This window comes from Leucoraja erinacea, chromosome 19 (genome assembly GCF_028641065.1).
Source record: "Leucoraja erinacea ecotype New England chromosome 19, Leri_hhj_1, whole genome shotgun sequence".
Taxonomy (NCBI): domain Eukaryota; kingdom Metazoa; phylum Chordata; class Chondrichthyes; order Rajiformes; family Rajidae; genus Leucoraja; species Leucoraja erinaceus.
Window position 1 is genome coordinate 3,861,967 of NC_073395.1, and position 22,642 is coordinate 3,884,608.

General features: G+C 52.3%; 1 protein-coding gene and 1 pseudogene across 1 annotated transcript; both read left to right on the plus strand.

The window, feature by feature from the left end:
• The first annotated feature begins 257 nt into the window (after positions 1-257).
• LOC129706537 (basic proline-rich protein-like) lies at positions 258-2,638 on the plus strand (annotated as a pseudogene).
• Positions 2,639-7,164: 4,526 nt separating this feature from the next.
• LOC129706535 (stimulated by retinoic acid gene 8 protein homolog) lies at positions 7,165-22,271 on the plus strand. Its single transcript, XM_055650900.1, has 9 exons — positions 7,165-7,325; positions 8,044-8,074; positions 9,963-10,038; positions 13,318-13,399; positions 14,720-14,902; positions 16,939-17,296; positions 18,915-19,016; positions 20,378-20,560; positions 20,996-22,271. The coding sequence occupies exons 1-9, from the start codon at positions 7,165-7,167 to the stop codon at positions 21,065-21,067; spliced, it is 1,248 nt and encodes a 415-aa protein (XP_055506875.1). The 3' UTR covers positions 21,068-22,271.
• Positions 22,272-22,642: the final 371 nt, after the last annotated feature.

Consider the following 22,642-nt stretch of genomic DNA (forward strand, 5'->3'; position numbering starts at 1 on the left):
TCCCCCCCACTCTCCCCCCCTCTCCCCCCCTCTCCCCCCCACTATCCCCCCCCCACTCTATCCCCCCCCCCTCTCTCCCCCCCACTATCCCCCCCCACTCTATCCCCCCCACTCTATCCCCCCCTCCCCCCCACTCTATCCCCCCCACTCTCCCCCCCCTCTCTCCCCCCCACCTCCTCTCCCCCCCCTCTCTCCCCCCCCCTCCCCTCCCCCCCACTATCCCCCCCCCACTCTCCTCCCCCCACACTACCCCCCCCCCACTCTCCCCTCCCCCCCCCCCCTCTCTATCCCCCCACTCTCCCCCCCCCACTCTATCCCCCCCACTCTCCCCCCCCCCCCCCCCTCTCTATCCCCCCCACTCTCCCCTCCCCCCGGTGCCCCCCCCCCCCCGATCCCCCCCCCCCCCCCCCTCCCACTCTCTCCCCCCCCCCCCTCCCCCCCCACTCTCTCCCCCCCACTCCCTCCCGTCCCCCCCCCCCCCCGCCCCCCCGCGCCCCCTCCCCCCCCCCCCACCCTCTCCCCCCCCCCCTCCCCCCCCCTCCCCCCCCCCACTCTCCCCCCCCCCCCCCCACTCTCTCCCCCCCCCCCCCCCCCCCCCCCCCCCCCCACCCCCTCCCCCCCCCCCCCCCCTCTCTCCCCCCCCCCCCCCCCCCCCCCCTCTCTCCCTCTCTCCCCCCCTCCCCCCCCCCCTCCACCCCCCACCCCGTCCCCCCCACCCCCCCCCTCCCCCCCACCCACCCCCCCCCCACTCCCCCCCCCCACTCTCTCCCCCCCCACTCTCCCCCCCCCACCCTCTCCCCCCCCACTCTCCCCCCCCCACTCTCTCCCCCCCCCCCTCCCCCCCCCCCCCCCCCCCCCCCCCCCCCCCCCCCCCCCACCCTCCCCCCCCCCCCCCCACCACTCCCCCCCCCCCCCCCCCCCCCCCCCCCCCCCCCCCCCCCCCCCCCCACCCCCCCCCCCCCCCCCCCCCCCCCCCCCCCCCCCCCCCCCCCCCCCCCCCCCCCCCCCCCCTCCCCCCCACTCTCCCCCCCCCCCCCCCCCTCTCTCTCTCTCCCCACCCCCCCCACTCTCCCCCCCCTCTCCTCCCCCCCACTCTCCCCCACTCTCCCCCCCACTCGCCCCCCCCCCCACTCTCTCCCCCCCACCCCTCCCCCCCCACCCCCCCCCCCCCCCCCCACTCTCCCCCCCCCCCACTCTCTCCCCCCCACTTCTCCCCCCCCCCACTCACCACCCCCCCCCTCCCCCCCCCCTCTCCCCCTCTCTCCCCTCTCTCTCTCCCTCTCCATCTTCCCCCCCCCCCTCTCCCCCCCCCTTCCTCCCCCCCCCCCCCCCCCCCCCCCCCCCCCCCCCCCCCCCCCCCCCCCCCCCCCCCCCCCCCCCCCCCCCCCCCCCCCCCCCCCCCCCCCCCCCCCCCCCCCCCCCCCCCCCCCCCCCCCCCCCCCCCCCCCCCCCCCCCCCCCCCTCCCCCCCCCCCTCTCCCCCCCCCCTGCGCCCCCCCCCCCTCCCCCCCCCACTCTCCCCCCCCCACTCTCCCCCCCCCCTCTCCCCCCCCCCCCACCCCCCCCCTCTCCCCCTCTCCCCCCTCCACACACACACCCCCCCCTCTCCACACCCCCCTCTCCCCCCCCACTCTCCCCCCCCACTCTCTCCCCTCTCTCTCTCCCACCTCACTCTCCCCTCTATCTCCCCCCTCCCCCTCCTCTCTCTCTCCCTTCCCTCCCCCCGTCTCCCCCCCCCCCCTCCCCTCACCTCCCCCCCTCCCCTCTCCCTCCCCTCCCCCCCCCCCCCCTCTCTCTCTCTCCTACCCCCTCTCTATCTCCCCTCTCCCTCCCCCCTCTCTCCCCCTCCTCTCTCTACCCCCTCTCTCTCTCCCTCCTCTCTCTCCCCACTCTCTCTCCCCCCCCTCCTCCCCCCTTTCCCTCCCCCCCACTCTCTCCCCCCCACTCTCTCCCCCCCACTCTCTCCCCCCCCACTCTCCCCCCCCACTCTCCCCCCCCCCACTCTTCCCCCACCACTCTCCCCCCCCCCACTTCTCTCCCCCCCCCCACTCCCTCCCCCCCCACTCTCTCCCCCCCCCCCTCTCCCCTCCCCTCTCTCCCCCCCCCACTCTTCCCCCCCCACTCCATCCCCCCCCCTCTCTCCTCTCCCACTCTCTCTCCCCATCTCTCTCACTCTCACTCCCCCTCTCTCCCTCCCCCTCTCTCCCCCCCTCTCTCCCCCTCCCCCTCTCCCCCCCTCCCCTCTCTCCCCCCCCCCTCTCCCCCCCCCCCCCCTTCCCCCCCCCCCCCCCCCTCCCTCCCCCCCCCCCTCCCTCCCTCCCCCCCCCCTCCTCCCCCCCCCCCCCTCCCCCCCACCCCCCCCCCCCCCCCCCCTCTCCCCCCCCTCCCTCCCCCCCTCCTCTCCCCCCCCCTCTCCTCCCCCCCACTCTCCATCCCCCCATCTCTCCCCCCCCCCCTCCTCCCCCCCCTCTCTATCCCCCCCCCCCACTTCCCCCCCCCTCTCCCCCCACCCTCCACTCCCCCCCCCCACTCTCCTCCCCCCCCACTCTCCCCCCCACCCTCCCCCCCCCTCTCTCCCCCCCCCTCCCCCTCCCCCCCTCTCTCCCCCCACCCCCCCTCTCCCCCCCCCCCACTCTCCCCCCCCCCTCTTCCTACCCCCCCACTCTCTCCCCCCCCCACTCTCCCCCCTCTCCTCCCCCCCACTCTCCCCCCCCCCTCTCCCCCCCACTCTCCCCCCCCACTCTCTCCCCCCCCCCACTCCCTCCCCCCCCACTCTCCCCCCCACTTCTCTTCCTCCCCCCTCTCTCCCCCCCTAACCCACCACTCTCCCCCCCCCACTCTCTCTCCCCCCCCCACTCCTCCTCTTCCCCCCCACTCTCCCCCCCCCTCCCCCCCCACTCTACCCCCCCCCCTCTCCCCCCCACTAACCTCCCCCCCCTCTCCCCCCCCCACTCTCCCCCCCCCACTCTATCCCCCCCACTCTCCCCCCCCTCTCTCTCCCCCCTCCACCCCCACTATCCCCCCCCCTCCTATCCCCCCCTCTCCCCCTCTCCGCACCCCACTTATCCCTCTCCTCCGCACCCCCCATTTGCTCCCCGGGAGCGGGGAGACACCACCAGGTGGCGGCGGGGAGACCGGGGTAGAGAGAGGCGGACTGTCACAGGGAGGGGGGGAGAGAGGGGAAGGAGAGAAGGGAAGGAAGAGGAACCCCCTCTCAGGAAGGAGAGAGGGAAGGAGAGAGGGAAGGAGAGGGAAGAAGGAGGGGGAAAGAGAGAGGGAAGGAGAGAGGGAAGGAGGAGAGAGGGAAGGAGAGGGGAAGGAGAGAGGGAAGGAGAGAGGATGAGAGGGGGAAGGGGAGGGGAGAGAGAGAGGGAGGGAGAGAGGGAGGGAGAGAGAGAGGGAGAGAGGGATGGAGAGAGGGAGGGAGAGAGGGAGGAGAGAGGGAGGGAGAGAGGGAGAGAGGAGGGGAGGGAGAGAGAGAGGGAGAGAGGGAGGGAGAGAAGGAGAGAGAGGGAAGGAGAGAGGATGAGAGAGGGAAGGAGACAGAGGGGGAGGTAGAGAGAGAGGGAAGGAGAGTGAGAGGGAAGGAGGGAGGGAGAAGAGAGGGAAGGAAGGAGAGAGGGAAGGAGAGAGGGAGGAGAGAGGGAGGGAGAGAGGGGGAAGTAGAGGGAGAGGGAGAGAGGGGGAGAGGAGAGAGGGGAGGGAGAGAGGGAGAGGAAGGAGAGAGGGAAGGAGAGAGGGAAGGAGAGGGGAGGAGAGAGGGAAGGAGAGAGAGGGAAGGAGAGAGAGGGAAGGTGAGAGAGAGGGAAGGAGAGAGGGAAGGAGAGAGGGGAGGAGAGAGGGGAGGAGAGGGGGAGAAAGGGAGGGAGAGGGGGAGAAAGGGAGGGAGGGAAAGAGAGAGGGACGGAGAGGGACGTAGAAGGAGGGGATAGAGGAGGAGAAAGAGAGAGGGAGAAGGAGAGGGAAGAGAAGGAGGGTGGAAGAAGAGAGAGGGGGAAGGAGAGAGGGCTGGGAGAGGGGAGAGGGTAGAGACTGTCCGCGAGAGGGGGGAGGAAGGAGAGAGGGGGAAGGAGAGAGGGAGGGAGATGGAGGGAGAGAGAGGGAGAGAGAGAGGGGGTAGAGACTGTCAGCGAGGAGGGGGGGGAGTGAAGGCGGGGGAGAGGTAGAAGGAGAGAGGGGGGGGGGGAGAGGGAGAGAGTCCAGAGTCACGGGGAGACTGAGACAGAGCTTGGAGCGACAAAGGAAGGGGAGAGGCAGTGAGTGGAGAGAGAGTGTAGGTGAGGGTCAGAGTGAGCACTAGAGCAGCCAGGGTCAGGGTTAGAGGGTGAACACTGACGAGGTGAGGGCCAGAGTGAAGAGGCCACAGAAGACTTAGTCAGAGTCCAAACGCCAACCGTGGTGAGCAGAGGCAAGTGCTGGAATACCAATAGGTGGAGAGGAGGCGAGGGTCAGATAGCAGCACCCAAACCTCTTCATAAAAATGAGACCACTTCCCCCATTTTCACTTCCCCTGGGTCACCCACTGCCCAGGTCCATCCACCAAGACCGGTCTCTCGACCCCATCCCTTCCCTCCAGAGATGCTGCCGGTCCCGCTGAGTAACTCCAGCTTTTCCTGTCTGTCCTCCAATCAACATCCTTGTGTTCACCATTGACCAGGGATCCCAACGGCCCAGACACAATAACGCTGTGGCCACAGTTAGAGTCTCCCCACACCAGCACACACTGGCCGCACGAGCTTCACCTGCCAAAGATGCTCGAGGATTACTTCCCAAACATTCAACCTCTCACCAAAAAGGACAAAGTTCGTAGGTTCATGGAATTGCTGCTCTTTGCAGATTCCCTTCCAACTTGCACACCAGTCTAACGAAGGGTCCTGACCTGAAACGTCACCTATCCATGTTCTCCACAGATGCTGCCTGACCCACTGAGTTACTCCAGCAATCTATGAAACGTCACCTATCCATGTTCTGCACAGATGCTGCCTGACCCGCTGAGTTACTCCAGCACTCTGTGAAACGTCACCTATCCATGTTCTCCACAGATGCTGCCTGACCCACTGAGTTATGGTGCAGCAGCATCTATGGAGCTAAGGAAATGGGCAACGTTTCGGGCCGAACCTTCTGGAAATAGGCAACGTTTCTGGCCGAAACCCGGAAGGGTTTCGGCCCGAAACGTTGCCTATTTCCTTAGCTCCATAGATGCTGCTGCACCCGCTGAGTTACTCCAGCACTCTGTGAGACGTCACCTATCCATGTAACTCAGCGGGTCAGGCAGCATCTGTGGAGAACATGGATAGGTGACGTTTCACAGAGTGCTGGAGTAACTCAGCGGGTCAGGCAGCATCTGTGGAGAAAATGGATAGGTGACGTTTCACAGAGTGCTGGAGTAACTCAGCGGGTCAGGCAGCATCTATGGAGCGAAGGAGTAGGTGACGTTTCGGCTCAGGACCCTTCTTCAGGTGATTGACGGTCGGCGTGGACTAGGTGGGCCGAAGGGCCTGATGCTGGAAAATCGAAGGTAGACAAAAAACGCTGGAGAAACTCAGCGGGTGAGGCAACATCTATGGAACGAAGGAAATATGCAACGTTTCGGGTCGAGACCCTTCTTCAGACTGATGTGAGGGGGGGGGGGGGGGGGGGCGGGAAGAAGAAAGGAAAAGGCAGAGACAGTATGCTGTGGGAGAGCTGGGAAGGTGAGGGGAAGGAGGGAGAAAGCAGGGACTACCTGAAATTGGAGAAGTCAATGTTCATACGGCTGGGGTGTAAACTACCCATATGAGGTGCTGCTCCTCCAATTTGCGGTGGGACTCACTCTGGCCATGGAGGAGGCCCAGGACAGAAAGGTCGGATTGGGAATGGGAGGGGAGTTGAAGTGCTGAGCCACCGGGAGATCAGGTTGGTTGGTGCGGACCGAGCGGAGGTGTTGGGCGAAGCGATCGCCAAGCCTGCGCTTGGTCTCACCGATGTAGAGCAGCTGACACCTAGAGCAGCGGATGCAATAGATGAGGTTGGAGGAGATGCATGTATTTTGTTTATTGTCTCAGGTATTGTTACCGAGGTACAGTGAACAGAATTAGTTGCGTGCTATCCACTAAGCGGAAAGACAATGAATGTTTACAATCGAGCTACAGCTCCAGATTTATTCTACAGCTAAACATAGAAACATAGACAATAGGTGCGGGAGTAGGCCATTCTGCCCTTCGAGCCAGCACCGCCATTCAATGTGATCATGGCCGATCATCCACAATCAGTACCCCAATCCTGCCTTCTCCCAATATCCCTTGATTCCATATAACCATATAACAATGACAGCACGGAAACAGGCCATCTCGGCCCTTCTAGTCCGTGTCGAACACTTACTCTCACCTAGTCCCATCTACCTGCACTCAGACCATAACCCTCCATTCCTTTCCCGTCCATATACCTACCCAATTTTGTTTTAGATGATAAAATCGAACCTGCCTCCACCACTTCCACTGGAAGCTCATTCCACACGTTCCCCCTCATGTTACCCCTAAACTTTTGTCCCTTAATTCTCAAATCATGCCCTCTTGTTTGAATCAGACTGATGGATGTCAGGACTTTCATATGAAGAAAGACTGGATAGACTCGGCTTGTACTCGTTAGAATTTAGAAGATTGAGGGGGGATCTTATAGAAACTTACATAATTCTTAAGGGGTTGGACAAGCTAGATGCAGGAAGATTGTTCCCGATGTTGGGGAAGTCCAGAACAAGGGGTCACAGCTTAAGGATAAGGGGGAAATCTTTTAAGACCGAGTTGAGAAAAACATTTTTCACGCAGAGAGTGGTGAATCTCTGCAACTCTCTGCCACATAAGGTAGTTGAGGCCACAGTTCATTGGCTATATTTAAGAGGGAGTTAGATGTGGCCCTTGTGGCTAAAGGGAGAGAAGGCAGGTACAGGATACTGAGTTGGGTGATCAGCCATGATCATATTGAATGGCGGTGCAGGCTCGAAGGGCCGAATGGCCTACTACTGCACCTATTTTCTATGTTTCTATTAATCTTCCCTACTCTCAATGGAAAAAGCTTATCCACGTCAACTCTGTCTATCCCGTTGGCCCGAAGAGCTAAATCCAACTCTCTCTTGAAAAACGATGTGATTGTAACAAATTGCTGTGTGATTTGTGGGTTTCAGATTATGATGGAGAGTTCCGGGGAATGCACCAGCCCGTATACAGACGCCAGTCCAAGCTTCATGGCGATGTTGCAGGAAGTGGAACCTCGGGTCGCGCGGCGACGTCTCTCTCAGGCTCGACACCGGGCAAAGCTGGCGGGTCTCTTCAACCACCTGCGAGACACCGTGTGCCCCCTGTCCAAGAGGACCAGGAGAACCACCTCAAAAGTAAGGAGTCACGAGAGACTCAACGGGCCAGGCAGCATCTGGGGAGGGTAATGGACAGAGGACGTTTCAGTCTGATGAAGGTTCCCCACCCAACCCGATCCGTCAATAGATAATATGCGCAGGAGGAGGCCATTCGGCCCTTCGAGCCAGCACCGCCATTCAATGTGATCATGGCTGATCATCCGCAATCAGTACCCCGTTCCTGCCTTCTCCCCATATCCCCTGACTCTGTTATTTTTAAGAGCCCTATCTAGCTCTCTCTTGAAAGCATCCAGAGAACCGGCCTCCACCGCCCTCTTGAGGCAGAGAATTCCACAGACTCACAACTCCCTGTGAGAAAAAGTGTTTCCTCGTCTCCATTCTAAATGGCTTACCCCTTATTCTCAAATCGTGGTCCCTGGTTCTGCTCTCCCCCAACATCGGGAACATGTTTCCTGACTCTAGCGTGTCCAAACCCTTAACAATCTTATATGTTTCAATGAGATAGCCTCTCATCCTTCTAAACTCCAGAGTGTACATCCATCCATTTCACTGCACAGATGCTGCCTGACCTGCTGAGTTTCTGCAGCATTTTGCTTTTAACTTCAGAAGCAAGGCAGTGTTAAGAAATAGTTCTCAGGCTCTCAAACAACTCAGATATGATCGGAAGGTAACTGCAGGTGCTGGTTTGTACACCAGATATGCACAAAGTGCTGGAGTAACTCAGCGGGTCAGGCTGCACCTCTGGAGAAAAAGAACAGGTGATCTTTCAGGTCGAGACCCTTCTTCAGACTAAGGGTCCCGATCCGAAATGGCATCTATCCATTTTCTCCAGACAAGCTGCAGAGTTACTCCAGCACCTTGTGTCTATATCAGATATGATATTGTTGGGATAGTAAGTTACATATGCAATGACAATCAAAATCCACACATACAGCACACGAGGTCAACATCTCTGGTGCTGCGAGGAATTAAGAGATAGGAGATAATTAAGAGATAATACCATGTGTTTTAAAACCATTAAAACAAAGAATGATCGACATGTTGCCTTTAGTAGCCTTAACGGCCCTGTCCCACTTACGCGATGTTTTCGGTGACTTTCTGGCACCAGGTCACCGAAAATGTTAAAAATGGTGAAAATCCAGTGGCTTTTCCAGAGGTACGACACTTTGGGCGACCACTCATGACCATACAGGCGTCACCCCGTGATATTGTTGTGAGTAGTCGCCCAAAGAGACGAACCTCTGGAAAAGCCGCTGGAATTTCAACATTTTGAAAAATCTTCGGCGACCTGCCGTGACTATGACGGGTGTGTGGTGGCAAATCGCCGAAAAAAATCCCGTAAGTGGGACAGCCCCTTCAGGATATGCCAAAATATGTCGAGCCAAAGATGTAATTTTGAAGTGTTATAATACAGGGATTCAATTGTTCAAAGATTCTAAAAACATAGAAAATAGGTGCAGGAGTAGAGGCCATTCGGCCCTTCCAGCCTGCACCGCCATTCAATATGATCATGGCTGATCATCCAACTCAGTATCCTGCACCTGCCTTCTCTCCATACCCCCTAACCATATAACCATATAACAATTACAGCACGGAAACAGGCCATCTCGGCCCTACAAGTCCGTGCCGAACAACTTTTTTTCCCTTAGTCCCACCTGCCTGCACTCATACCATAACCCTCCATTCCCTTCTCATCCAAATGCCTATCCAATTTATTTTTAAATGATACCAATGAACCTGCCTCCACCACTTCCACTGGAAGCTCATTCCACACCGCTACCACTCTCTGAGTAAAGAAGTTCCCCCTCATGTTACCCCTAAACTTCTGTCACTTAATTCTGAAGTCATGTCCTCTGATCCCCCTGATCCCTTTAGCCACAAGGGCCACATCTAACTCCCTCTTAAATATAACTATGGAGCAGAATTAGGCTATTCGGCCCATCAAGTCTACTCCACCATTCAATCATGACTGATCTATCTTTCCCTCCCAACCCCATTCTCCTGTCTTCTCCCCATAACCCCTGACACCCGCACTAATCAAGACTCTATCAATCTCCGCCATAAAAATATCCACTGACTTGGCCTCCACAGCCGTCTGAGGCAATGAATTCCACAGATTCACCACCCTCTGACTAAAGATATTCATTGTTCAATTGTTTAGTTTAGAGATACAGCGCGGAAACAGGCCCTTCGGTCCACCGCGTCCGTGCCGACCAGCGATCCCCTGCACACTAACACTATCCTACACACACACACTAGGGACAATTTACATTTACACCAAGCCAATTAACCTACAAACATGTACGGCTTTGGAGTGTGCGAGGAAACCGAAGATCCTGGAGAAAACCCACGCAGGTCACGTGGAGAACGTACAAACTCCGTACAGACAGCCCCGCAGTCGGGATGGAACCCGGGTCTCTGGCGCTGTGAGGCAGCAACTCTACCGCTAGTTCTGCTTTTCCCAGAGCATGGTAGGTTTGGTTGGGAGCTGGGATTGACGCAAGTACTCTTGCCAACAGAAGCTTACAGTGCCATCAGTGCTGCAGGCTTGACGTCAACTTTTACACCCTACGCCTCAAGTTAAACCTTGGCTTTGAGTTTTATTTCATCTACAGTGGCAGGTGTTACGAAAGGCAAAGAACTACATCATGGATTTGGAAAGAAAGCTTGAAAATCTACTGATACTCAAAGGTTAGCGTTTGTTATTGATTAGCTATCTTTAAGAGCCCTATCTAGCTCTCTCTTGAAAGCATCCAGAGAACCTGCCTCCACCGCCCTCTGAGTCAGAGAATTCCCCAGACTCACCACTATCTGTGAGAAAAAGTGTTTCCTCGTCTCCGTTCTAAATGGCTTACTCCTTATTCTTAAACTGTGTGGCCCCTGGTTCTGGACTCCCCCAACATCGGGAACATGTTGTGTCCAATAGCGTGTCCAATAGCGTGTCCAAGCCCTTACCAATCTTATATGTTTCAATGAGAATCACCTCTCAGATTCAGATTCAGATTCAGATTCAGATTCAATTTTAATTGTCATTGTCAGTGTACAGTACAGAGACAACGAAATGCATTTAGCATCTCCCTTGAAGAGCGACATAGCAAACGATTTGAATAAATAATAATAAGTGTCCGGGGGGGGGGGGGGGCACGAGGTAAAAGAGTGACAGCCGCTGGAAAGAAGCTGTTCCTCGACCTGCTGGTTCGGCAACGGAGAGACCTGTAGCGCCTCCCGGATGGTAGGAGGGTAAACAGTCCATGGTTGGGGTGACAGCAGTCCTTGGCGATGCTGAGTGCCCTCCGCAGACAGCGCTTGCTTTGGACAGACTCAATGGAGGGGAGCGAGGAACCGGTGATGCGTTGGGCAATTTTCACCACCCTCTGCAATGCCTTCCGGTCGGAGACAGAGCAGTTGCCGTACCATACTGTGATGCAGTTGGTAAGGATGCTCTCGATGGTGCAGCGGTAGAAGTTCACCAGGATCTGAGGAGACAGATGGACCTTCTTCAGTCTCCTCAGGAAGAAGAGACGCTGATGAGCCTTCTCATCCTTCTAAACCAGTTTAGTTTAGTTCTAGTTTAGAGATACAGCACGGAAAAAGGCCCTTCGGCCCACTGAGTCCGTGCTGACCAGCGATCCCCGCACACTAGCACAGTCCTACACACACACTAGGGACAATTTACATTTACACCAAGCCAATTAACCTACAAACCTGCACGTCTTTGGATTGTGGGAGGAGCCCGGAGCACCTGGAGAAAACCTACGCGGGTCATGGGGAGAACGTGCAAACTCCGCACAGAGAGCACCTGCAGTCGGGATCGAACCGGGGTCTCTGGCGCTGCGCCACCATGCTGCCCTAGTTGGTGTTTTGAAAGTACATGTTATAATAGGACCATTTATAACCATATAACAATTACAGCAATGAAACAGGCCATCTCGGCCCTACAAGTCCATGCCAAACAACTTTTTTCCCTCAGTCCCACCTGCCTGCACTCATACCATAACCCTCCATTCCCTTCTCATCCATATGCCTATCCAATTTATTTTTAAATGATACCAACGAACCTGCCTCCACCACTTCCACTGGAAGCTCATTCCACACCGCTACCACTCTCTGAGTCCCCCTCATGTTACCCCTAAACTTCTGTCCCTTAATTCTGAAGTCATGTCCTCTTGTTTGAATCTTCCCTATTCTCAAAGGGAAAAGCTGGTCCACATCAACTCTGTCTATCCCTCTCATCATTTTAAAGAACTCTATCAAGTCCCCCCTTAACCTTCTGCGCTCCAGAGAATAAAGACCTAACTTATTCAACCTTTCTCTGTAACTTAGTTGCTGAAACCCAGGCAACATTCTAGTAAATCTCCTCTGTACTCTCTCTATTTTGTTGACATCCTTCCTATAATTGGGCGACCAAAATTGTACACCATACTCCAGATTTGGTCTCACCAATGCCTTGTACAATTTTAACATTACATCCCAACTTCTATACTCAATGCTCTGATTTATAAAGGCTAGCATACCAAAAGCTTTCTTTTCCACCCTATCAAAATGAGATTCCACCTTCAAGGAACTAGGCACGGTTATTCCCAGATCCCTCTGTTCAACTGTATTCTTCAATTCCCTACCATTTACCATGTACGTCCTATTTTGATTTGTCCTGCCAAGGTGTAGCACCTCACATTTATCAGCATTATACTCCATCTGCCATCTTTCAGCCCATTCTTCCAAATGGCCTAAATCACTCTGTAGACTTTGGAAATCCTCTTCATTATCCACAACACCCCCTATCTTGGTATCATCTGCATACTTACTAATCCAATTTACCACACCTTCATCCAGATCATTGATGTACATGACAAACAACAAAGGACCCAACACAGATCCCTGAGGCACCCCACTAGTCACCTGCCTCCAACCCGACAAACAACCATCCACCATTACCCTCTGGCTTCTCCCATTCAGCCATTGTTGAATCCATCTTGCTACTCCTGCATTTATACCCAACAGTTGAACCTTCTTAACCAACCTTCCATGAGGAACCTTGTCAAAGGCCTTACTAAAGTCCATATAGACAACATCCACTGCTTTACCCTCGTCAATTTCCCTAGTAACCTCTTCAAAAAATTCAAGAAGATTAGTCAAACATGACCTTCCAGGCACAAATCCATGCTGACTGTTCCTAATCAGACCCTGTTTATCCAGATGCTTATATATATTATCTCCAAGTATCTTTTCCATTAATTTTCCCACCACTGAAGTCAAACTAACAGGTCTATAATTGCTAGGTTTACTCTTAGACCCCTTTTTAAACAATGGAACAACATGCGCAGTACGCCAATCCTCGGGGACTTTTCCCATTTCTAATGACATTTGAAATATTTCTGTCCTAGCCCCGGCTATTTCTACACTAACTTCCCTCAATGTCTAGGGAATATCCTGTCAGGACCTGGAGACTTATCCACTTTTATATTTTTCAAAAGTGTCAGTACTTCTTTTACTTTTAAACTCATAGTATCCATAGCTACTCTACTAGTTTCCCTTACCTCTCATAATTCAATATCCTTCTCCTTGGTGAAATTGTTCAATATCTCCCCCATCTCTTTTGGCTCTGCAGATAGCTGTCCACTCTGTCTCTCCAATGGACCAATTTTATCCCTCGTTATCCTTTTGCTATTAATATAGCTGTAGAAACCCTTTGGATTTCCTTTCACCTTACTTGCCAAAGCAACCTCATATCTTCTTTTAGCTTTTATAATTTATTTCTTAAGATTATTTTTACATTCCTTATACTCCTCAAGCACCTCATTTACTTCATGCTGCCTATAATTATCGTAGATTTCCCTCTTTTTTCCGAACAAGATGTCCAATTTCCCTTGAAAACCATGGCTCTTTCCAATTTTTACTGTTTCCTTTCAACCGAAATGTCACGAGTGCCATAAATCTGCTTAATCTTTCCGATATTCTGCTGCTTGACAGAAAAGTACCATTTGAAAGATGATCAGCCGTTGAGCCTGGAAGAAGTGAAAGAAGAATATATCGGCTATTACAAGGACCACAGGTGCGTCATGGAGATGAGTGTGGTCCGTTGCCTCGTGACAAATATCAAATACTTCCCTTTTCCCCAAATTGTTATTACGGGCCTGTCCGACTTGGTGAGTAGTCGCCCAAAGAGTCGCACCTTTTCTGGTCACCGCTGGATTTTCAACATGTTGAATACTTCCGGAGACCTGCCGCGACTATGACGTGTGCCGGCAAGTCGCCGAAAAAAAATCACGTAAGTGGGACAGGCCCTTAAGTGAGTCAGGTGGAATATATCTGAGCACAATATACAGTGCACTATCTACATTAACAGGTAACTGGTAACATTAATGCATTACAACTAGTGCAAAAATCGTTGACACGTTACCACGCTTTAGAATATAGAGATTCGGAAACAAATATTTGCTACAAGATTTTTTTAATTTAACGAACTGCATATTTTAATGAAAGTGCAATGGAGAATTAAATTAATTGAAATTGATTCTTGATTAGTACGGGTATCAGGGGTTATGGGGAGAAGGCAGGAGTATGGAGTTAGGAGGGCGAGATAGATCAGCCATGACTGAATGGCGGAGTAGACTTGATGGGCCGAATGGCCTAATTCTACTCCGGTTCCTTATGACCTGAATTTTATTAATTTTTCATGTGATATATTTATTAAATGTATTAAATTGTATTAATTTCTCCAGTAATATATTTATTAAATCGCACACTTGGAAGAATAGGTGTTTGAATTCCAGTGTTCTTGGCATTTTCATGCCTTTATATCTGTGTCAGGCAGCATCTGCAGTTCCTCCCTACACACATAGAAACATAGAAACATAGAATTAGGTGCAGGAGTAGGCCATTCGGCCCTTCGAGCCTGCACCGCCATTCAATATGATCATGGCTGATCATCCAACTCAGTATCCCGTACCTGCCTTCTCTCCATACCCCCTGATCCCCTTAGCCACAAGGGCCACATCTAACTCCCTCTTAAATATAGCCAATGAACTGGCCTCAACTACCCTCTGTGGCAGAGAGTTCCAGAGATTCACCACTCTCTGTGTGAAAAAAGTTCTTCTCATCTCGGTTTTAAAGGATTTCCCCCTTATCCTTAAGCTGTGACCCCTTGTCCTGGACTTCCCCAACATCGGGAACAATCTTCCTGCATCTAGCCTGTCCAACCCCTTAAGAAAATTTTGTAAGTTTCTATAAGATCCCCTCTCAATCTTCTAAATTCTAGAGAGTATAAACCAAGTCTATCCAGTCTTTCTTCATAAGACAGTCCTGACATCCCAGGAATCAGTCTGGTGAACCGTCTCTGCACTCCCTCTATGGCAATAATGTCCTTCCTCAGCATCTTCAGCAGTTGTTCTTGCCTTCACAGTGACACGGCTTCTAATGCTCTCCCTGCCAAGACAAAAGTCACCCTTTGGCAGTGGTTGCGGGATTATCGAGGACATCCCACAGAGAATGACGTGAAATCGGTCTGTTCCCAGTCTCCAGTGAAATCCTCGACGGAACTCCTAGAGTTTGAAGGGTTTGTATGACACAAGTCCCTCGCAAAGTGGAGGAGGGGAGGAGGAGGAGAGTGGAGGCGGAGGAGGAGGAGGAGGCGGAGGAGGGGGAGGAGGGAGGGGAGGGGGAGGAGGGGAGGAGGGGAGGGGGGAGGGGGGGGGAGGGGAGGGGAGGGGGGGGGGAGGGGAGGGGAGGGGAGGGAGGGGAGGGGGGGAGGGGGGAGGGGGGAGGAGGGGAGGAGGAGGGGAGGAGGAGGGGGGGAGGGGGGAGGAGGAGGAGGAGGGGGAGGAGGAAGGGGGAGAATAATAGATACGTAATATTGACCCCTCTCTTGAGACGACCGTTTTCTCCCTTACCCAATTATTTTCTGTCTTCCAAATTAAACTAGCAATGCTCAAAAGCAAAGTCTCAATAGGTTGAGGAAAAATGTTTCATCTCCAGCTTAATCAGAGTAGACAATAGACAATAGGTGCAAGAGGAGGCCATTCAGCCCTTTGAGCCAGCACCGCCATTCAATGTGATCATGGCTGATCATCCCCAATCAGTACCCCGTTCCTGCCTTCTCCCCATATCCCCTGACTCCGCTATTTTTAAGAGCCCTATCTAACTCTCTCTTGAAAGCATCCAGAGAACCGGCCTTCACCGCCCTCTGAGGCAGAGAATTCCACAGACTCGCCACTCTCTGTGAGAAAAAGTGTTTCCTCTTCTCCGTTCTAAATGGCTTACTCCTTATTCTTAAACTGTGTGGCCCCTGGTTCTGGACTCCCCCAACATCGGGAACATGCTTCCTGCCTCTAGCCTGTCCAAGCCCTTAACAACCTTATATGTTTCAATGAGATCCCCTCTTATCCTTCTAAACTCCAGAGTGTACAAGCCCAGCTGCTCCATTCTCTCAGCATATGCCAGTCCCGCCATCCCGGGAATTAACCTTGTAAACCTACGCTGCACTCCCTCAAGCGCAACTTTTCCAGGGAACTTATTATTAATTTTTTGAAAACCATGGGTGCGTTTAGGCGTTTTTACCAGCTCCAGCTTCACCACATTGTCAATTATTTGCTGTTCTTCAAGCATTAGTAGCAGGTAGCGACCAGATTGGCCCCCTTGCGCAACTCTTTCCCACGTAAATGCCGAGCTGGTTTCGTGTTATCAGAATTCTGGGAACTAGGAGTCCTTATTGGACTTTAGAACTTTAGAGATACAGCATGGAAACAGGCCCTTCGGCCCATCGACCATCCATCAGAGATGGATACTATACAGAGATGGATGTAATTTTACTCATAGAGAGAGTACAGAGGAGATTTACTAGAATGTTGCCTGGGTTTCAACAACTAAGTTACAGAGATAGGTTGAACAAGTTAGGTCTTTATTCTCTGGAGCGCAGAAGGTTAAGGGGGGACTTGATAGAGGTCTTTAAAATGATGAGAGGGATAGACAGAGTTGATGTGGACAAGCTTTTCCCTTTGAGAATAGGGAAGATTCAAACAAGAGGACATGACTTCAGAATTAAGGGACAGAAGTTTAGGGGTAATATGAGGGGGAACTTCTTTACGCAGAGAGTGGTGGCGGTGTGGAATGAGCTCCCAGTGGAAGTGGTGGAGGCAGGTTCATTGGTATCATTTAAAAATAAATTGGATAGGCATATGGATGAGAAGGGAATGGAGGGTTATGGTATGAGTGCAGGCAGGTGGGACTAAGGGGAAAAAAATTTGTTTGGCATGGACTTGTAGGGCCGAGATGGCCTGTTTCCATGCTGTAATTGTTATATGTTATATGGTTATATCAACCTGTACACAAACACACTACACACCAGGGACAATTTACAATTTACTGAAGCCAACTCACCTACAAACCTGCGCGTCTTTGGAGTGTGGAGGCAACCCATGCACCCGGAGAAAATCCACCCGGTCATAGGGAGAACGTACAAACTCTGCACAGACAGCACCTGTAGTCAGGATCAGACCTGGGTCTCTGGCGCTGTGAGGCAGCAACTCTACCGCTGAGCCGCCCAGGTGTAACGTACGACCTTCCTGTATTTGATTTTTTATTTCATCCTGGCAGATACCTGAATTTTTATAAAGAAACAGTGGACCTTTTGGTGGAGAACAGGATTGTGTCCATGGAACAGATCACTCTCCCCGTTGTGTCGAAAGCTATCTCCCACCTCTGGCAACAAATGTCCATGGAGGGGAAGGCGGCAATCTTCAAAAAGTGCTCTCAGCGAGTGTGCTTCTCCCCAAGCGAGCAACTCACCTTGCAGATACCTTTACAGATCGACCACGCTGCCAGAGACCGCATCTTAGACAGCCAGGGAGCAAGTGCGTCTTCAGAATCCAATCAGGACGAGGTTAGACTTCTTAAACAAACCAGTTTTCACATCGAGAAAGTCTTGATTCATTTAGAGAACTTTTTACTCTTTTAGAATTCAACAGGTCGTGTGTGAGACAGTTTCTCTTGAATTGTAAGGTGAACATCCTTATTATAGACAATAGACATTAGGTGCAGGAGTAGGCCATTCGGCCCATCGAGCCAGCCATGATTCAATGTGATCATGGCTGATCATTCACCATCAGTACCCCGTTCCTGCCTTCTCCCCATATATCCCCTGACTCCGCTATCTTTAAGAGCCCTATCTAGCTCCCTCTTGAAAGCATCCAGAGAACCGGCCTCCACCGCCCTCTGAGGCAGAGAATTCCACAGACTCACCACTCTCTGTGAGAAAAAGTGTTTCCTCGTCTCCGTTCTAAATGGCTTACTCCTTATTCTTAAACTCTGTGGCCCCTGGTTCTATTACTGGAGATGGTCTCGGAATTATAAGCAACTTAATAGCACTGAACAAGTTTATGCACCATTCCTTCCACAGATGCTGCCTGACAATTTCTTCCCAATTGTTATCAACTGAACCGTCCTCTCATGAGCTAAAGCGCGGTCCTGACCTCCCATCTACCTCACTGGAGACCTATGAACTGTCTTCAATCGGACTTCAATATTAAATATATATCTTTATATTATATCAGGAAGCGAGTGGACAAGATCATCTCTGACCCCTCTCACCCTGGCCACAAACTCTTTGAATCACTTCCCTCTGGAAGGCGACTCCGGGCTGTCAAAGCCGCCACAGCCAGACATAAAAACAGTTTTTATCCACGAGTAGTTGCTCTACTCAATAACGAAAAATCTGTAACCTCCCTTTGATCTGGTGTTTTGTAGGTTCACATGCTTGATCAATGGTGTTTTATCATTAATGTTTTATTATTATTAATAATAAAACATTTATTATTAATAATAATAAATTTAGTGTTTTCTGAGTGATTCCTAAGTGTCACTGTGTGTCATGTTGTTACTTGTGGGTGGAGCACCAAGGCAAATTCCTTGTATGTGAATACTTGGCCAATAAATTTACTTACTTACTCTTTTGACTAAAAGTTATACCTTTTATCCTTGATCTGTGCTGTGAACAGCTTGATCATTTATTCATGTACAGTCCTTTCTTTCAAAAGGTCATAAGTTATCGGAACAGAATTAGGCCATTCGGCCCATCAAGCCTGCTCCGCCATTCAATGATGGCTGATCTATCTCTCTCCCTCTCAACCCCATTCTCCTGCCTTCTCCCCATTACCCCTGACACCCGCACTAATCAGGAATCCGCGAATCCCCACCTTCAAAATATCCATTGACTTGAAATTTCGCTTTATCTGTCTTCAGCTCAAGAACAACCCAATGTAATTAAAAAATTGACTGTAGATGCTGGTTTCTGCCAAAGATAGACACAAAATGCTGGAGTAACTCAGTGGGTCAGGCAGCATCTCTGACGAAAAAGGATAGGCGACGTTTCATGTCCCGACCTGATGTCCATGTTCTCCAGAGATGCTGCCTGACCCAGCGAGTGGCTCTAGCATTTTGTGTCTATCAGGGACAACTTATTTTTGGTTAAGTATTTCACTGGCGACGTTGGTTATTTTTCGTCAATGGAAGCTCTGAGGTCATCTTCGGTCTCTTGCGTAACAAATAAACCCGACTTACTGCCCGCTCCACAGATGCTTTTCGAAGACGCGTTTGATTTGGCCTCAGGGTTCCTCGTGAAACCAGAGCTGGATACACTGACAGAAATAAAGGAAGAAAGCAGGTATCAAACTCATGTCAGTCTCGTGTTTGTGGTCTGAAGAAATGATTGTTAGAGTCATGGAGTGATACAGTGTGGAAACAGGCCCTTCGGCCCAACTCGCCCACACCGGCCAACAATGTCCCAGTTACACTAGTCCCACTTGCCTGCGCTTGGTCTATAGCCCTTCAAACCTGTCCTATCCATGTACCTGTCCAACTGTTTCTTAAACGATGGGATAGTCCCAGCCTCAACCACCTCCTCCGGCAGCTGGTTCCATTCACCCACCATCCTCTGTCAATTCTTCCCTTCCCACCCGTTCCACCCCCTCCCCAGGGACTTTCCCTGCAACCACAAGAGATGCAACACCTGTCCCTTTACCTCCCCCCTCGACTCCATTCAAGGACCCAAGCAGTCGTTCCAGGTGCGGCAGAGGTTTACCTGCACCTCCCCCAACCTCATCTATTGCATCCGCTGCTCTAGGTGTCAGCTGCTCTATATCGGTGAGACCAAGCGTAGGCTTGGCGATCGTTTCGCCCAACACCTCCGCTCGGTCCGCACTAACCAAGCTGACCTCCTGGTGGCTCAGCACTTCAACTCCCCCTCCCATTCCCAATCCGACCTCTCTGTCCTGGGCCTCCTCCATGGCCAGAGTGAGCACCACCAGAAACTGGAGGAGCACCACCTCATATTCCGCTTGGGCAGTCTGCACCCTAGCGGCATAAACATTGACTTCTCCAAATTCCGGTAGCCCTTGCTGTCTCCTCCCCTTCTCAGCTCTCCCTCTGCCCTCTGACTCCTCCTCTTCCTTTCTTCCCCCCCCCCCACCCCCCCCCCCCCCCCCCCCCCCCCCCCCCCCCACAACCCTACATCAGTCTGAAGAAGGGTTTCGGCCTGAAACATTGCCTATTTCCTTTGCTCCGTAGATGCTGCCACATCCGCGGATTTTATCCAGCAATTTTGTCTAAACCCACCACCCTCTGTGTGAAAAGTTACCCATCGGATTCGTATTAAATCTTTGTTCGGTAGAGAGTCATCCTCTTATACGTACATGTAATAGCCCTGTCCCACGGTGCGAGTTCATTCCACGAGTTTAAAAAATCAAACTCGTGGTAACCACGGAGAATGAACGTAGCGGGTACGTCGGAGCTCGGGGACGTCTCTTAGCGCTAACGGCAGGTAAGCACGGGAAGACTCGCTAACGGCAGGTACTCGGGAAGACTCGCTAACGGCAGGTGAGCACGGGAAGACTGGTGAAGATTTTTCAACATGATGAAAAATGTCCACGAGAGCCCCGGGTACCGACGAGTGGCCATTACCGTAAATCTCCGAGTTCGAATCTGGGCAAACTCGGGAGAGGTCTTGGAATGAACTCGTACCGTGGGACAGGGGTTTTAGAAAACAGTGTTGGCCGCAGAGTGTAGCAGTGCTGACGACTGTCTTTGTTTTCCCTTCGATTGGATCACAAGCCCCGTCTTCACTCACAGCTCCTGTGAAAACCCAGAGGAGACCTGCCTGCTGTACAAACAGATCGTTAACTTTGTGCTGGCTCGCTCCGGCTCCATCGCACTCCACTCACAGGTAAGTGTGTCGCAGTTGAATAAAGGATGTACAGTAGACTCAGTGGCTGAATCATCCCCATCAGTGCCCCGTTCCTGCCTTCTCCCCATATCCTCTGACTCCGCTATCTTTAAGAGCCCTATCTAGCTCTCTCTTGAAAGCATCCAGAGAACCGGCCTCCACCGCCCTCTGAGGCAGAGAATTCCACAGACTCACCAACCACTCTCCGTGAGAAAAAGTGTTTCCTCGTCTCCATTCTAAATGGCTTCCTCCTTATTCTTAAACTGTGTGTGGCCCCTGGTTCTGGACTCCCCCAACATGTTTCCTGCCTCTAGCATGTCCAAACCCTTAACAATCTTATGACTCTATGAGTCTAATTTCCCAGCAGCAGGTTGTTTGCAGATAATACTCTGACTCCTTCCTCTGACGCTAAATAACTCCCTCGCCTCTCCGCAGCAAAGTTCTCCAAACCTTGATGACGAGACGGTCCTCCTGAGATGCACAGAGACTTTCGACGATGATCTTTAACTAACGGAACTTCTGCTGAAGAAATCCGAGATGTCCCCAGCGTTGGGAGGAGCAGGTGATGTTCACAGCCATCGTCGCCCAATATCTATCTCCACGTTCCACGTGATCTTGGACCTCGTTTACTGAGAAGCAAACAGCAGACACGGAAACATGTTATATTTAAAATGTGGCCAATTCATCTGAAAGAGTGAATTGAATTCTATCCTCTCCGCGGATTACATGTTTTCACTGGGATTTTTTCAGCTCAATGAAACAGTCTAATGTTAGTATCAGCATGGGTTAACAGCACCACTGGTTACAGTATATTGTATACATGAACTTTTTTAACTTAAGAGGTTTAGCAAATATTTTTCTGTGCTGTGGTTATTCCATATGTTGTAAATATAATAGCCATAGATTAAACAAATTCATAACAAGTATTATGTGTAATTATTATCTACATCAAGCAGGAGAGTAACCTGGTGATATAACTGAGGGCATGCTCAGTGTATAAACAAGGAACTGCACATGCTTGTGTTCAAGAAGGAACTGCAGATGCTGGAAAATCGAAGGTACACAAAAAGTCAGTGGATATTTTTAAGGCAGAGATAGACGAATTCTTGATTAGAACGGTTGTCAAGGGTTAGAAACATAGAAACATAGAAAATAGGTGCAGGAGTAGGCCATTCAGCCCTTCGGGCCAGCACCGCCATTCAATATGATCATGGCTGATCATCCACAACCTGTACCACGTTCCTGCTTTCTCCCCATATCCCTTGATCCTAAGAGCTGTAACTAACTCTCTCTTGAATGCATCCAGTGAATTGGCCTCCACAGCCTTCTGTGGCAGAGAATTCCATAGTTTTCTCTGGGTGCTCCAGTTTGCTCCCACACAACAAAGACTCGCAGCTTAGAAAATGTAGTCTACATTTGCAACACCTGCACCTCTCTCTCTCTCTCTTACAATCCCTGCTCCCCTCTACACTTTCATCTTCCTGAAGTTTTTTTCACGAGACTATGTGAAGAAGTCAATGGGTGGCAGAACGTACAAAGCCCAGTCGGAGGTCCTCATAGCAGTTCCCTGTCCTCAAAAGAATGGATATTGCCACTAAACCTTTGAAGCAAGGTGCACCATTTTGATCCTTGGCTATTCCTTGGGCCGGAGTCACAGTGGAACAGCAGTAGAGCTGGTCGGTGTAGGCTGGGTGGGCCGAAGGGCCTGTTTTCATTCTGTATCTCTAAACTAAAGTTAAAATAGTACATTACGAGTGTGTTTCGGGCACGGTGCTGTCCCATAGAATGAAGAATTGTTCAACACTGTTACGGTGCACAATTTGTGTTCTTTTCCGACAGTTATTTTTCTTCCACACAGCATGGAAACAGGCCCTTCAGCCCAACTTGTTTATGCTGTCCAAGATGCACCATCTAAGCTAGCCCCATTCACCTGCGGTTGGCCAATTTCCCCTCTAATCCTTTCCTAGCCATGCACCTGTCCGAATATCTATTCAATGTTGGTAGACACAAGATGCTGGAGTAACTCAACGGGTCAAGCAGCATCCCTGGAGAGAAGGAATGGGTGACGTTCCGGGTCGAGAC